The following is a 13,273-nucleotide window of genomic DNA, read 5'->3' as shown; positions in this document are numbered from 1 at the left end:
CTGCTGGCACTGGTCTCGTTCCTTCCTCCATCCTTGATCTGGCCTTGGCTCCCAGGTTTGTTTTCAGTTTAACTCCACACCCAGAGCACCTGAAAGTGGAAAATCTGTAGAGAATTGTCTTTTTTAAGGGACTCTGGGAGTCGTGGACCACGGGACTGGGGTGTGGGGCGTGGTGGAGAAGGAGCCTCAGCTCGGGAAGCTTTTCCCGTGTCCCCCTGGGCTCTGCCGAGGTGTTCTTACCCTGAGAGGAGCGGTGGGACACAGCCCTGGAGTGCTCCCGGCCCTGAGGGATTTCCAGCCGGTTTGGAGGTAAGGGAGAGGCTGTGCTGCTCCCTGCTGGGCTCGGGAGCTCCTCGGCATGGCCTGGTGGGGTGTGGGGTCAGGGTCTGCCCAGAAATGGGGTCAGAGCCTGCCTGACAATAGGGTCAGGGTCTGCCCAGAAATGGGGTCAGGGTCTGGGGTCAGAAGGTGCCTGAGAATGGGGTCAGGGTCTGCCCCGCAGGGGGAGGGCAGGAAAACGGGGCTGAACTTTGAGACAAAGCTTGTGTGTGCTCTCAGGAGAGAGGCTGAACACCTGGCACGGTATGATGGAGGCTGGAGGGAGCCCTGGAGCAGCTCCCGAGTACAAAATGAGGCACAATCAGCAATCAAACCCCTCAGATCTTTATTTTAATGCAGTTACCTGCTGAGGAAAGAGTGTCCCAAATGCCATGTGGGGTTTTTTCTCCTCTCTCCAAATGTGGGGGAGGAGAATGGCAGCTCTGCCAAACCCCAAATGGTGCTGGAGCCCAAATCCATGCTAAATGTGAGGTTTAGGCTTGCCAGAGCTGTCAGAGCTCGGCGCGGGCCTTCTGTTCCCTCCTCTTCCTTCTGCTTCACGTGTCTGCCGAGCCTGAGCTCAGCCGGGGCTGCAGGGCCGGCTCTGGGGTCTCTGGGTGCCCCGGGGGGATTCTGGGGGGTGGGAGGGAGAGGAGGGCAGTGACCTGGGCACGGTAAGGGAGGGCAATGATCAGGGCAGGAAAACAGAACTCAGGGTCCGTCTGGGGAGAGCTGGGCTGGAAACAGGTTCCTTAAAATAATAATAATAATAATAATAATAATAATAATAATAATAATCCCAGCTTCTTCCGGCTGCCGAGGGAGGGATGCGGAGCCTGTTGGGGCTGCGAAGGGAGGAGCAGCGGCTCGGAGCAGCTCCAGGGGGCTGCGGGGCCGCGACCCCCGGGCCCCCCGGCCGGGAGGAGGCGGCGGGGCCGGGGCGGGGCCGGGGGTCCCGGGGGGCTCCGCGATGGGAGGGGAACCAAAGCCCGGCTCATCCCCATCCCAGGGGAGGGGGAAGCATCCCGGGCTGCCCAGGCTCGGCCGGGCTGGAGCTGCTGCCCTGCGGGGGCTCAGGTGGATCGGGGGCTGCTCGGAGCTGGAGAAACCCCGTGGTGGTTGGAAAATGAAAGCTGCGTGTGCTTTCGGAGGCTTTGGGAGGCTGTGCCGCTGTGTGGCGGGAGCAAACAGCGATGTAAACAGCCGGGGGCGAGTCTTTATCATCACAGAAAAATCCAGCGGGTGGGGTGGATGCTGCTGGGCAGAGGAAACGCTGCGGAGGAAACGCCAGGCGGCCGAGGCAGCGTTACCGCCAGCTTTGCGGAGGTGCAGGCTGTTATTTGGAGTACGAGGCAATGAAGGATTTCCAGGATGCGCTCCCTTCATAACGGAGCGTTGCTCAAGGCTCCGTAGTTGGGAAGAGCTCGGCGAATGAAATCCTGCTCCGACAAGTTTTGGAGGAGCCGAAGTAAACACCGCTCCCTTTCCCCGGCTGCTCCTGACACGGCATCTCCCCGGGCCGCCTTTCCCGCAGGAATTTCTCTTCTGGGAGCCGCGGCGGGGTCGAGCTGTGAGCTGAGAGCTGAGAGCTGAGAGCTGTGAGCTGTGAGCTGTGAGCTGTGAGCTGTGAGCTGTGAGCTGTGAGCTGAGAGCTGAGAGCTGAGGAGAGCTGAGAGCTGAGAGCTGAGCCCCCTCCCCTGCGCCCGGAGGCAGCGGCAGCCCCGGCACCCAGGCAAGTTCTCCGGGCAGTGTTTGCTCCGAGCTGCCCGCGGAATTTAGGTCAAAAGAGCCGACCTTGGCAGGTTCTGCTTTTGCCCTCTGTCCGTGGCAGCGCTCGGGGCTGTGGCGGTTCCGAGCAGGAGGAAGTTCCCGGGGTGAAGTGCCCCTGGCAGCCCGAGAGGGTGGCAGCTTTTCGGGAGGGTCCAGGGGCCGGGGAGGGCTGGGCGGGCCGGGGTGAGGTGCTGCCCCAGCAGGGCCTCTCTAACCCGGCCAGGTGGGCAAAGGGCACTTGGGAGGGAAATGGAGCAGCAAAGAGCCTGGTTTGTTTTTCTTTCTGCATCCGTGCCCCTTGGATTCTGGCAGGAATAAGTTACAGCCTAACTTTGATGAGGAAATTACAGAGCTTTTTAAAACAAACAGTCCCATCCCCACCTCCTCCTGGTCCCAAACTTTGAAGAGCTTTTCCTGTCCCTGAAATGAGGGCACTTGTCTGGGGTTGAGGCACAGATCAGCACTGGAGCTGGACGTGAACCAGGGTTTCTTCAGGACTTGTCTGAGCAAGAGCAGGTAAAGAATCTCAGTAAGTTTTTATGAGAAGGCCGAACAAGCTGGCAGGGCTGCCTTTCCCTAGGTAAGGACAGCAGCTTCCAAAAAGGTAAATATGGAAATTCCTGCTCACAAAGATTGCGCTGCTGGACTTTGGTGGTGCAACCGGGCCACGATGTGGGAAGCTGCTTGGAAAATCAGGAGCTAAAAAAAGGAGGTGAAACTCCAGACGCAGGAGCTGCAGCTTCTGTTACTTGTTGGTATTTGTAAGGACAGAGACTGCAAACAGTTTACAGAGGGGGAGGTTTGTTTGGGATGCTTGGTTTGTTTTGCTGTTCCCATACATGGAAGGGGGTGAGCCACGCACTGATGTGTCCTGGTGTGTTCATTATTGTCATTAAACCCCAGCCTCATGTCCTCGGGGCTCCCCTCACAGCAGAGGCACCTCAGGGGTTCCTAAATCTCCATCCAGCCTCCTTTTTGTCACTGTTGTTGGGGACTCCATGGGGAAAACCCCAACCAGAGCATTTGAACACCCCCCACTTGTTGATAATTACATTAAAACCCCTCCTAAACCCCTCAGCAAAACTTTTTCTCCTTCCCAAAGGTAATTTCGCAGAGCAAGGACGCGGAGTTTGGCCTGACCATGGCCATGGTGGTGCTGGAGAAGCTGAGCCAGCTCTTCATCAGCGTGAGGCAGCTGCCGGGGCTGCTGGGGCCGCTGTCCCCGGGCACGGTGAGCAGCGCCGAGGTGCCCCCGGTGTTCTGGAAGCCCTACATCCACGTCGGCTACCGGCCCGTGCGCCAGACCTGGCGCTACTACTTCTCCACGCTCTTCCAGCAGCACAACGAGGCCGTCAACGTGTGGTCGCACCTGGCGGCCGCGCTGGTGCTGCTGCTGCGCCTGCAGCACCTCTGGCAGCGCGTGGACTTCGGGCAGGACGCGCACGCCCGGCCCCTGCTCATCATCCTGGCCGCCGCCATCACCTACCTGACCTTCAGCAGCCTGGCCCACCTGCTGCAGGCCAAGTCCGAGTTCTGGCACTACAGCTTCTTCTTCATGGACTACGTGGGGGTGGCCGTGTACCAGTACGGCAGCGCCCTGAGCCACTTCTACTACGCCATCGAGCCGGGCTGGCACCGCCTCGTGCGCGGCTTCTTCCTGCCGCTGGCGGCGGCGCTGGCCTGGCTGTCCTGCGCCGGTTCCTGCTACGCCAAGTTCCACTTCCACCCGCGCTGCTCGCTGCCCGGCCGCCTGTGCCAGGAGCTGCCCTCGGGGCTGGCCTACCTGCTGGACATCAGCCCCGTGCTGCACCGCATCTGCACGGCCGCGCGCCCCGACCCCGCCCTGCTCTACCACAAGTGCCAGGTGCTCTTCTTCCTCCTGGGAGCCTTCTTCTTCTCCCATCCCTACCCCGAGAAGTGGTTCCCCGGGAGGTGCCACTTCGTGGGGCAGAGCCACCAGATCTTCCACGTGTTCCTGGTGCTCTGCACGCTGGCGCAGATCGAGGCCGTGGTGCTGGACTACGAGTCCAGGAGGGAGATCTACTCCTCCCTCCAGCAGGGCCTGGCTCATGACTTCTCGGCCCTGTTCCTGCTCACCGTCACCTGCTCCGTCCTCACGGCCGCCTACATGGCCCGCAGGGTGAGGAACAAGCTGGGCCTCAAGGAAGAGTAAAGTGAGCTCAGCCCAAACCCAGCACCAAGCCCCCAGATGCTGCTTCAGGAACTGTTACTCAGCAAGTGCTTTCTATAGGGAATGAGAGATGCTTTTAATGCTTTTTTAATCCAGCCTAAGTTCCGGCTTGCTCACAGAATGGTACAGGGTTCATGAAGTTCAGCTCAGAATAAACAGTTGGAACAAAGTGTCATTGTGACCTGATGGGCTGGGGAAGGCTCTGGGTGGCTGCCAGCTCTCCCAGCACGATAAGGAGAGGCCATCTGGCCCCTGTTGGACTCTAAACCATGGAAACAGACCAAGGGGAGGCTATTTAAGCCACTAAGGTGACAAATTAATTTAATATCACGTCAGGCCCCTCCTGCAGGGCTGAGGGAGTTGTTCAGAGCTGTCCTTTACCCGCTGGGAGCAGCAAGGGCACGGCCCTGGCCCTGGCAGCGAGCGGAGAGGAGGGGTTGGTGCGATGGGGGGCCCCAGCACTGGGTCAGGGCTGGGAACAGGTGGCAGTGGAGACCCCGCCGACCCCGCTCCCGCTGCTCTGAGTGGGCCCCACCGCCAGCGCCCATTATATAGGGCAGGGGGGGCCGTGTGGGCGTGGTCTTATCCCACATGCAGCTCCGCCCCCATGCCCCATTGGCCCGTCCTTGCGGATGGCGCGTGCGCAGTGCGGACTAGAGGAGGGGCATATATGGCACCGCCCCTCTCTGCCATTGGTCCATCCTTTCAGGGAGCGCGTGCGCAGTGCCTCTTAGGGGCGGAGCACATATGGCACTGCCCCTTATCTCCCATTGGCCCGTCCCCGTGAGTTGTGGATGCGCAGTGCGTCCTGGGGCGAGGCATATGTGGCTCCTCCTCTCATCTCTCATTGGTCCGTGCGCGCGTGCGGCGCGTGCGGAGTGCGCGTTGGGGGCGGGGCCAGCGCGAGCGGGAAAACGCGAACCGGGAAATCCCGGAACCGGAACCGGGGAACGGGAACGGGAACCGGGAACAACCGGAACCGGAACCGGAACCGGGAAACGGGAACCGGGAAAACCGGAACCGGGCCCGGGCCCGGGGAGCCCCCGGCAGCCCCGGGATGAGGCGGCGGCGCGGGGGCGGCGCGGCCCCGGCCGAGGCCTGCGGGGTGTGGCTGGACACGGCGGAGCTGAAGCGGGGCCAGGCGCGGGTGAGGCCCTGAGGGGACCCGGGGGGGTCGGGCCAGCCCCGGGACCCCCGGTCAGGCCGAGGCGCTGCCGTTGAACACCGGGACTCGTTCGGGGCCTGAGCATCGCCCGGGCAGGGGAGGCTGAGAGGGGACCCCGAACCCATAAAATATCCCCAAGCGCTGTCAGGGGACGGTGCCAGGCTCTGCTCAGGGACAGGACGAGGAGCCATGGCCGTAAAATAAAACAGACCGAGTTCTACCTCAACCTGAGGAAGAATTTCTCTCTGTGAGGGTGGCAGAGCCCTGGAACAGCTGCCCAGGGAGGGCTGGAGTCTCCCTCTGTGGGGACATCCCAAACCCACCTGGCCGTGTCCCTGTGCCACCTGCTCCAGGTGACCCTGCCTGGGCAGGGCTTGGCCTGGGACATCTCCACCCCCAGTTATTTGGGATTTCCAGCCCAAATGACTGATGCTTTGGTAATTATTAATAATGAATAATTATTATCAAATGATAATGATTTATTCAGCGTTATGATGCTGCATAATGAAGGCGGGAGCTGTGCCACAGCGCTGGGAGAGGGGCAGAGCTGGTTTTATTTTTATTTTAATATTTTTCACGTGTTTCTCCCCACAGCCCCTCACGCTCAGAGCAGCCAGCCGAGCTGCAGGGAGGAAGCAGAGCCCGGTGCTGCTCCCACAGCCTGGCAGCTCCATCCCCAGGCAGAGCTCCATCCTCAGCTTCTTCAGCCCCCGGCCAGGTACCTGGGCAGGGACTCAGCCTCACCAACCCAGCTCTGCTCTCCTGGCTGGGCAGAAAAGGCATTTTGGGGGGCAGAGGGCAAGGGGTGGAACTCCCAGGGAGGAGGGGCTGGATGGTCCTGGGAACTTGGATTTTATATAGAATGGTTTCAGAGGGAAAACTTGGATTTTATATGAAATTGTTTCAGAGGTAAACCACGGATTTTCTCTGGAATGGTTTCAGAGGGAAATGTGGGTCCTGATGCCTGTGTGAGGCCAGGGCAGAGCTGGGGAGTTCTGGGGCTTTTTGGTGCCTTTGGGCTGCAGCTGCAGCTCTGGGGCTGTGCCAGGGCAGCCTCTGCAGCTGCAGGGATCCCTGGGGTGGTGGCAGTGCTGGGGACAGCCCCTGGGGACACACAGGGGACAGCAGGGATGCTGTGGGGGTGGCTCACCCGGGAGCTGGCTCTGCTTTCACCGACTCCCTGTCGTTTGCAGATGGAGGAGACAAAGAGAACAAAGAGAACCGCAGGCCCGGCCCCTGGGAGGACTCGGGGGCTGCTCTGCCTGCCTGGCCCGTGAAGATCCTGCCCTTGCCACAGCTGCAGGAGCCCCCTGGGGCTGAGCAGGGGCTGCAGGGCGCAGCCCAGGCAGGGCAAACACCTCAGGAGCCCCTGGAGCTCAGCGTGGAGCCTCAGAGGCAGAGCAAAGCCTCCCCTGGGGCTGGGGGGGCCTCCTGGTGCTGGGGCAGGGACAAACCCTGGCTGTCTCCTGGGGGAACGGGCTCGGGGGGCAGGGGAGCACAGCCCTGCAGCAGAGCTGGGGCTGGGGACACAAACCCTGGGCCAGGGGCTGCTCCCAGGGGGGTTTGCTGCCCTCCCCAGAGCCCGAGGCCAGCCCAGCCCCTGCGGGAGTGGGGCCAGGTCCCAGAGGGGCCCTGCAGGCAGCTCCAGGGCTGCCAGGGGAGCAGGGCCACTGCCCACGGGGACAGGGCCAGTCCCAGCCCCCCCAGAGCCACCCCCAGCCCCCACAGAGCCACCCCCAGCCCCCCCAGGGCCAGGGCCAGGCAGCCCCCCGAGCTGGGCTCTGAGCCCCTGTTCACACAGGACTCGGAAGGGAACAGGGTCATTAAGCACTGGTGAGTGACCCAGCCTGGCTCTGGCAGCACTGGGCTGCTCACAGAGCTCACAGAGGGGGGGGGAACCCCTTGGTGCAGCCCCCAGCCCCTCTCTGTTCCCTGAGATGCTGCTTTAGTCCAAATAAAAGGTTGGAGTTTGTTTCTGAGGGTTTGGCTGTGTCCCTGTGCTGTTCCCAGAGCAGGCACTGCTGACAGCTCCATCTCCACAAACCCCCAAACCCTGGGGCAGAGGGGCCCTGTGGGGACACGACAGTGACCAAGCACCCAGGGGCTCTGGGCTGCCCCAGCAGGGGAGGAGCTCTCCCTAAAACTGGACATTCTCACATCTTCCCCCTCCCTGCCACAGAAGCCTCTCTGGTTTTTGGGCTGGGGATGATGATTTCATTATTCAAGGACATCCAGGATGGAGAAAGCCTCTGGCACCTGAATATTTGGGATTCCACCCCCAGCAGCCCCACCCTGAGCCCAACAATAACCCCACAGACCACCAGTGTCTTATTAAGGCTCCATTTTATAGAAAGGAAAAAAAAAAATCACATTTTAAATACAGCCATGGGGGCACTGCAGGGAGCGTGGAGCTGGGGAGAGCTCTGAGTGAGGGGAACTGCAGCCACAGCCAAGGCCAAGCTCCTGCCCTGCTCTGCCTGGGGTGCTCGGCCCTTTGCATGGGTGCCAGGTCAATCAACAGACCCTGGGGAGGTGAAATAAAACACAGGCTGGGGGCACAGGGACTGGAATGGGACAGTAAATTGCTGGCAGGAAATTAAGGCCATTCTGTCATGCAACTGTGGCTGATCTGTGAGAGAATGAACACCCAGGGCACAGGAAATCCCTCAGACCCGAGCCAGGGGGGTTTGGGGAAATAAAATCCCTTTTCCCAGCATGATCCCACAGCCCTGGAGAGCTGGCAGCAGCCAGGAGCTCGCTCTCAGCAGCTCTGTGCCACACTCAGATAAAGAACTGGGGTTTGTCCTGTTCAGACTGGGCAGGGGAACTGGTTCTGTCCTTACAGCTCAGTGCTGAACTGGGACCTAAGGGAAGTGCAGGTAATCCAGCAGCACTCCAGGAGATCCTCACCAACACCAAAACACAGGTGGGAAAGAGCTTCCATCTTCTTAAAAAGGATTTTCTTAAATAGAACAACACATGGCAAACACATCAAATCCAATTTCCTGACCAAGTGTCCGTGCACAAACCATGATTAATAAAAGAGGCAAAAGGCTCCGTCCTTGGGAGAAGGCAGCTACTGTGGAGGAGCTTTTGGGAGCAGAAACTGCTGACAGAGCTGAGGGCAGCAGCATCACTTCTCCTTCAGGGCCAGGTCTTCATCCTTGAGAGCAAACTTCCTCCTGAGCACCTCTGCAATGAGCACGGCCGGGTCCTCCTGCTTCAGGGAAGGGCGGCTCCTGAGGGGCACAAAGGACAGAATCCTCACTGCAGCCAGCACAAAACTCACTGCAGCCAGCCCTGACAGGACCCAAACTCCTCACTGACAGCTCTGCCTGGCTCCTGAGGGGCACAAAGGACAGAATCCTCACTGCAGCCAGCACAAAACTCACTGCACTCAGCCCTGACAGGACCCAAACTCCTGCCTGACAGCTCTGCCTGGCTCCTGAGGGGCACAAAGGACAGAATCCTCACTGCACTCAGCCCTGACAGGACCCAAATCCCTGCCTCACAGCTCTGCCTGGACCTCTGCAGAGGTCCAGGCAGATGAAGAACCACAGAAGCTGAGAAGCTCCATGTGTTAAATCCCTGGATATTCCATGCTGGAAAAGCTGCTGAGCTTCCCAGGATGGGAGCTGGGTAAGACAGCCCTGAAAGCTGCCAACACACACAGGGCTGGCCTGCACCTGGGCAAACACAGCTTTTCTGTCAGGTGAACAAGCTGGAATGGCCAAACATTTAAACAGTTTAAATTCCCCTGCACTATTTCCTATCCAGGAAAAAAACCCAACAAACCCCAGGAATGTGTTACAAGTTCTGCCCCAAGGAGGTATTTCCCCCATGGAAATTCTCCATCATTTCCTCTCCCAGAAAGGCAAAAACCCCAGGAAGGAGTTGCCAAGCTCTGCTCTCATCTCCCCCAGGAGGGGAGGACAGGGGGCAGCTCCAGCCCCGGCTCTGCACGGATCCCACACAGAACCAAAGCAGAATTTCAGGAAGCACTCACAAGTCTTTGCTCTGCTTCATTCTATGAATGTCTTTGAGAATTCCCATCATGTCAGCAAAGCTGCTGGCCTTGGAGAGGGACACGGAGTCCTCCTCGTCGGGGTCGCGGGGCTCGGGCCGGCCCTCGGGGGCGGAGCAGAGCGGGGGCAGCTCGGCCACCGAGGGCGCCTCGGGGCTCTCCAGCTCCGCCTCCTCCTCCGTGATGTCGCTGATCACGAAGGACGTGGTGGACTGGAAAGAGGGCCCAAAGCAGTGGACGGGAGAGGAGGCATTTGAGCTCCCTGGAGATAACAGATCCGGGGTCAGCTGGGCTGAGGCTGGAACAGAAAACAGGAGGGGGATGGATGAGCTCGCAGCAATCCACGTGGGACAGCTTTTCACCAGCACAACAGGATGTAAATCCAAGCACAGCTCCTGAGGTGCCCCCAGAGCCAGCACCCCACCCAGGGAGCTCTGGGAACCAGCCCAGAGGGGGCCTGCAGGAGCCAGGGCTCAGCCCCAGCAGGAACCTGGCCCCACCTGACTCTGCAGCCACGATCTTGGCGATCTGGCTCCGCAGGTGGCTCAGCTCATCCTGCAGCTCCGTGGTCCTGCTCAGGGCTGGCAATCCAGGCTTCTTCAGGGCCAGCAGCTTCTCCTCCTGCTTCCTCAGGTTGGGCACCGAGGCGTTTCTCTGGATCACCGTGAAGGGACTCGGCTTCCACTTGTGCTTCAGCGGGCGAGTGTCACTTCTGGGGACACAAACCTGTCAGCCACCGAGGCCAGACCTGTCTGTGACAAAGCCTGGCCTCCCCTGAGGGCAGCAGAGCCTCCAAGGAAACAAACAAAGCCTCTGTGGCCCCTCAGAGGTGCAGAGGTGTTCTCTGCAGCACAAGGAACACAGGAAACTGTTGCTGCCCCTGGACCCCTGCAAGTGTCCAGGGCATTTCAGTCCTGGGAGAGCTCAGCCCTTTCCTGGCCAGAACCCCCTGGAGCAGAGGTTCCTGTGCACAGACCAGGGAGTGGAACAGGACACGGCACAGGCTCCTGGCACTTCTTATGGAATTCCTCTCTGGGTACTTTGCATTCTTTTTTTCCCCTCTCTGGGGAAAAATGTCTTTCAAGAGGCACCACATGAGACCCTGAGGGGACTGAAGTTGTGGCCATGTGAGCAGAGTGTGGCCTGAGCCCTGTGCCCGAGAGCAGCAGAGGAAAACCAACCTGACCCTGGCATAGGTCTCCTCATCGTCCGCTGCGATCCACACGATGTCAGCCAGGGTGGGCACGGGGGGCACATCGCCCAGATACAGATCTGAGACACCTGGCAGAACCTGGCAGGAGGGAAATGCTGCTGAGGAGAGGGTGTCTGTTCTCCTGGAGCTGCCCCAGCTGTGCTACCAGAGCCCCTGGGCCGTGGGCAGCTGTGTCAGGCACACACACAACAGCAATTCCAGCAGTTTCTCTTTGTTTGCACAACTGGTTGAGGTTTTGGAGCTGGGAGATAAATCCCTTGTGCTTCCCTGGGCCAGCTGCTGCTCCTTCTTGCTGTGTGAGTGGGGCAGGAGGGGACACCTGATCCAGGCCAGGCGCTGCCAAGGCCACGTGCCACCCTCTGCCACTCCAAGTGCCAGCCCTGAGCTCCAAGGGTGACGTCAGGGACTCCAAAACCCTGGGCACAGGCCCAGAGGGCACCTGGCACCTTGGAGGTCACACAGCAAAACCCTGGGGCAGCAGCTCCACCTCTCCATCTCCCTCAGCTCAGACACTGCCTGAGCAGGGATTTCCCCAAGCTGCCAGCGATCACTTTACAAAAACAGAATTAAAGAAAAAATAAATTACAAAAAAAAAAAAAAGAAACAACTTAAACTTCACTGTAGCAGTGCAGGTTTTGTGGCTACAACTCTGCAGATGTGGGGGGGCAAAGCAGCACCTGCTGGCAGTGTCCTGTGCTGCCCCAGGCAGGGGACACTCACCTCGAAGGTGGCCCTGGGACAGGGCTTCAGGGGGAGGTTGGAGCCGATCATCCTGACCACGCTGCGAGCTGAGCCATGGGGCTTGTTCTGCCAGATGGGGATGGTCTGCAGGGACCAGAGCACACAGTCAGCACCTCACCCCGGGCCCTCCCTGGAATTCCCTCAACTGGAAACTCTCCTCAGCTGTCAGGGGCTGATCTCTGACTTGTCTCTTCACTTGTAACTGAGAACCTGGAGATAAGCGAGGTCCCCATCTCCCAGAGCTGTGTTCAGCTGAGCACAGGTGACAGCCTGGCAGGTGCAGGGGCATTCTGGACCTGGGTGTGGGACTCAAAACTGAAAGCACTCAGTAACAGGCACTGCCAAAAGGCACTTCCACAAAGGAAAATTGGCAAAATTGGAGGAAAACAGCCACACACCAAGGGCCCAGGAGGAAAATGACACCAAAAGAAAGTGTCTTTCAAGGGACACTCCTGCCTTCACACCACCTTTAGCACAAACATTGTTAAATACCCAGGGCAGCTGTGAGTCTCCTTCCCTGGAGATACTGCACGTGGTGCTGAGGAACCTGCTCCAGGAGGGGCTGGCCCAGGTGACCTCCAGTGGTCCCAGCTGACCTGGGATAAGGCTGAGCATGGCTTGGGTGGCAGCAAGTGACAGTTCTATCCAGTGCCTGTCCCAGCCCAGTGCCACGAGGAGCAGCCCTGGAGAGTGTTCTCAGAGCAGCTGGTTTAGAGCTCCAGGACACTTCTGAGCTGCAGCCAAAGGGTGAAGTGCTCTGCCCACGAGAGCTCCCGTGGCAGGAACGGCCAAGGCCCTGCACAGGGAACAGCACAGTGACAGAGCTGAGCCCACAGCACGCCCAACAATCGAATTATTGCTGGAGCTCTTCTGTGCGCTGTGCCTGAGCACTGCCCCATGCTGACACACCTGAAATCCCTGATGAGCCCTTCAGACCGAGCCTCTGGGCTGTGGCAGGGAGGGGACAGATCCCTGCCCGGGGACAGGGGCTGGGAAGGGAGGGGACAGATCCCTGCCCGGGGACAGGGGCTGGGAAGGGAGGGGACAGATCCCTGCCCGGGGACAGATCTCTGCCTGGGGACAGGGAGGGGACAGATCTCTTTCTGCCTGGGGACAGGGGCGGGGGCAGTGCCCGAGAGCTGCTGCTGGGGAGCGGCGCCGGGGGAAGGTTCTGGTGCAGCGCCCGGGGCTCGGAGGGGCAGTGCCGGGGCAGTGCCAGGGCAGTGCCCGGGGCTCGGAGGAGGTGTCGGGGCAGTGCCCGGGGCTCGGAGGAGGTGTCGGGGCAGTGCCCGGGGCTCGGAGGGGCAGTGTCGGGGCAGTGCCCGGGGCTCGGAGGAGGTGTCGGGGCAGTGCCAGGGCAGTGCCCGGGGCTCGGAGGAGGTGTCGGGGCAGTGCCCGCTGTCCCGCCCGTGTCACTCACGGCCTCCGCGTCCATCTCCGCTGGCTCAGCGCCGGCCGCTCATCGCACCCGCTCCGCTGCTCACTGCAACACACAACGGGGGCTCAGCACGGCCCGGCCCGGCGCGGCCCCCCGGCCCAGCCCGGCCCCGGTACCTGCGGGCCGGCGGCGCAGCTCGGGCCCGCTGCCAGCGCCCGCCGCGGCCCCTCCGCCGCCATCGCCCGGAACCAGAACCGGGACCCGCCCCGCGCCTTCCGGGGCCGCAGCGCCTGCGCCGGGACAGGGACAGCCCGGGGACAGCAGGGACAGCCCGGGGACAGCAGGGACAGCCCGGGGACAGGGACAGCCCGGGGACAGCAGGGACAGGGACAGCCCGGGGACAGCCCGGACAGGGGACAGCGGGGACAGCGAGGGGACAGGGACAGCCCGGGGACAGCAGGGACACCCTGGTG

The 13,273-nt window shown here is 60.8% G+C and overlaps 3 protein-coding genes across 10 annotated transcripts; 2 read left to right on the top strand and 1 right to left on the bottom strand.

Annotated features, from left to right (window-relative positions):
• The first annotated feature begins 1,308 nt into the window (after positions 1-1,308).
• On the top strand, positions 1,309-4,448 carry PAQR7 (progestin and adipoQ receptor family member 7). Of its 7 annotated transcripts, none has more exons than XM_059868643.1 (3): positions 1,309-1,888; positions 1,983-2,050; positions 3,191-4,448. In XM_059868643.1, exon 3 carries the CDS (start codon positions 3,230-3,232, stop codon positions 4,259-4,261), a length of 1,032 nt encoding a protein of 343 aa, XP_059724626.1. In that variant the 5' UTR covers positions 1,309-1,888; positions 1,983-2,050; positions 3,191-3,229; the 3' UTR covers positions 4,262-4,448. The 7 variants fall into 7 exon arrangements, with proteins under 7 accessions (XP_059724626.1, XP_059724625.1, XP_059724623.1 ...); XM_059868642.1 differs by having other exon boundaries at positions 1,309-1,916; XM_059868640.1 differs by having other exon boundaries at positions 1,309-1,923.
• A 618-nt stretch (positions 4,449-5,066) lies between these two features.
• Positions 5,067-7,423, top strand: LOC132338892 (basic proline-rich protein-like). The gene is made up of 3 exons (XM_059868834.1): positions 5,067-5,426; positions 6,039-6,162; positions 6,638-7,423. Exons 1-3 carry the CDS (start codon positions 5,337-5,339, stop codon positions 7,279-7,281), a joined length of 858 nt encoding a protein of 285 aa, XP_059724817.1. The 5' UTR covers positions 5,067-5,336; the 3' UTR covers positions 7,282-7,423.
• A 347-nt stretch (positions 7,424-7,770) lies between these two features.
• On the bottom strand, positions 7,771-13,083 carry MTFR1L (mitochondrial fission regulator 1 like). 2 transcript variants are annotated; one of them, XM_059868850.1, is made up of 7 exons: positions 12,977-13,083; positions 12,843-12,905; positions 11,402-11,506; positions 10,650-10,759; positions 9,969-10,180; positions 9,451-9,766; positions 7,771-8,683 (listed from the first exon to the last, which is right to left on the bottom strand). In XM_059868850.1, exons 2-7 carry the CDS (start codon positions 12,855-12,857, stop codon positions 8,578-8,580), a joined length of 864 nt encoding a protein of 287 aa, XP_059724833.1. In that variant the 5' UTR covers positions 12,858-12,905; positions 12,977-13,083; the 3' UTR covers positions 7,771-8,577. The 2 variants fall into 2 exon arrangements, with proteins under 2 accessions (XP_059724833.1, XP_059724832.1); XM_059868849.1 differs by lacking the exons at positions 12,843-12,905; positions 12,977-13,083 and adding an exon at positions 11,915-12,421.
• Between the last annotated feature and the right edge of the window lie 190 nt (positions 13,084-13,273).

This window comes from Haemorhous mexicanus, chromosome 27 (genome assembly GCF_027477595.1).
Source record: "Haemorhous mexicanus isolate bHaeMex1 chromosome 27, bHaeMex1.pri, whole genome shotgun sequence".
Lineage (NCBI taxonomy): Eukaryota > Metazoa > Chordata > Aves > Passeriformes > Fringillidae > Haemorhous > Haemorhous mexicanus.
This window is presented reverse-complemented; position numbering and strand designations above follow the sequence as displayed.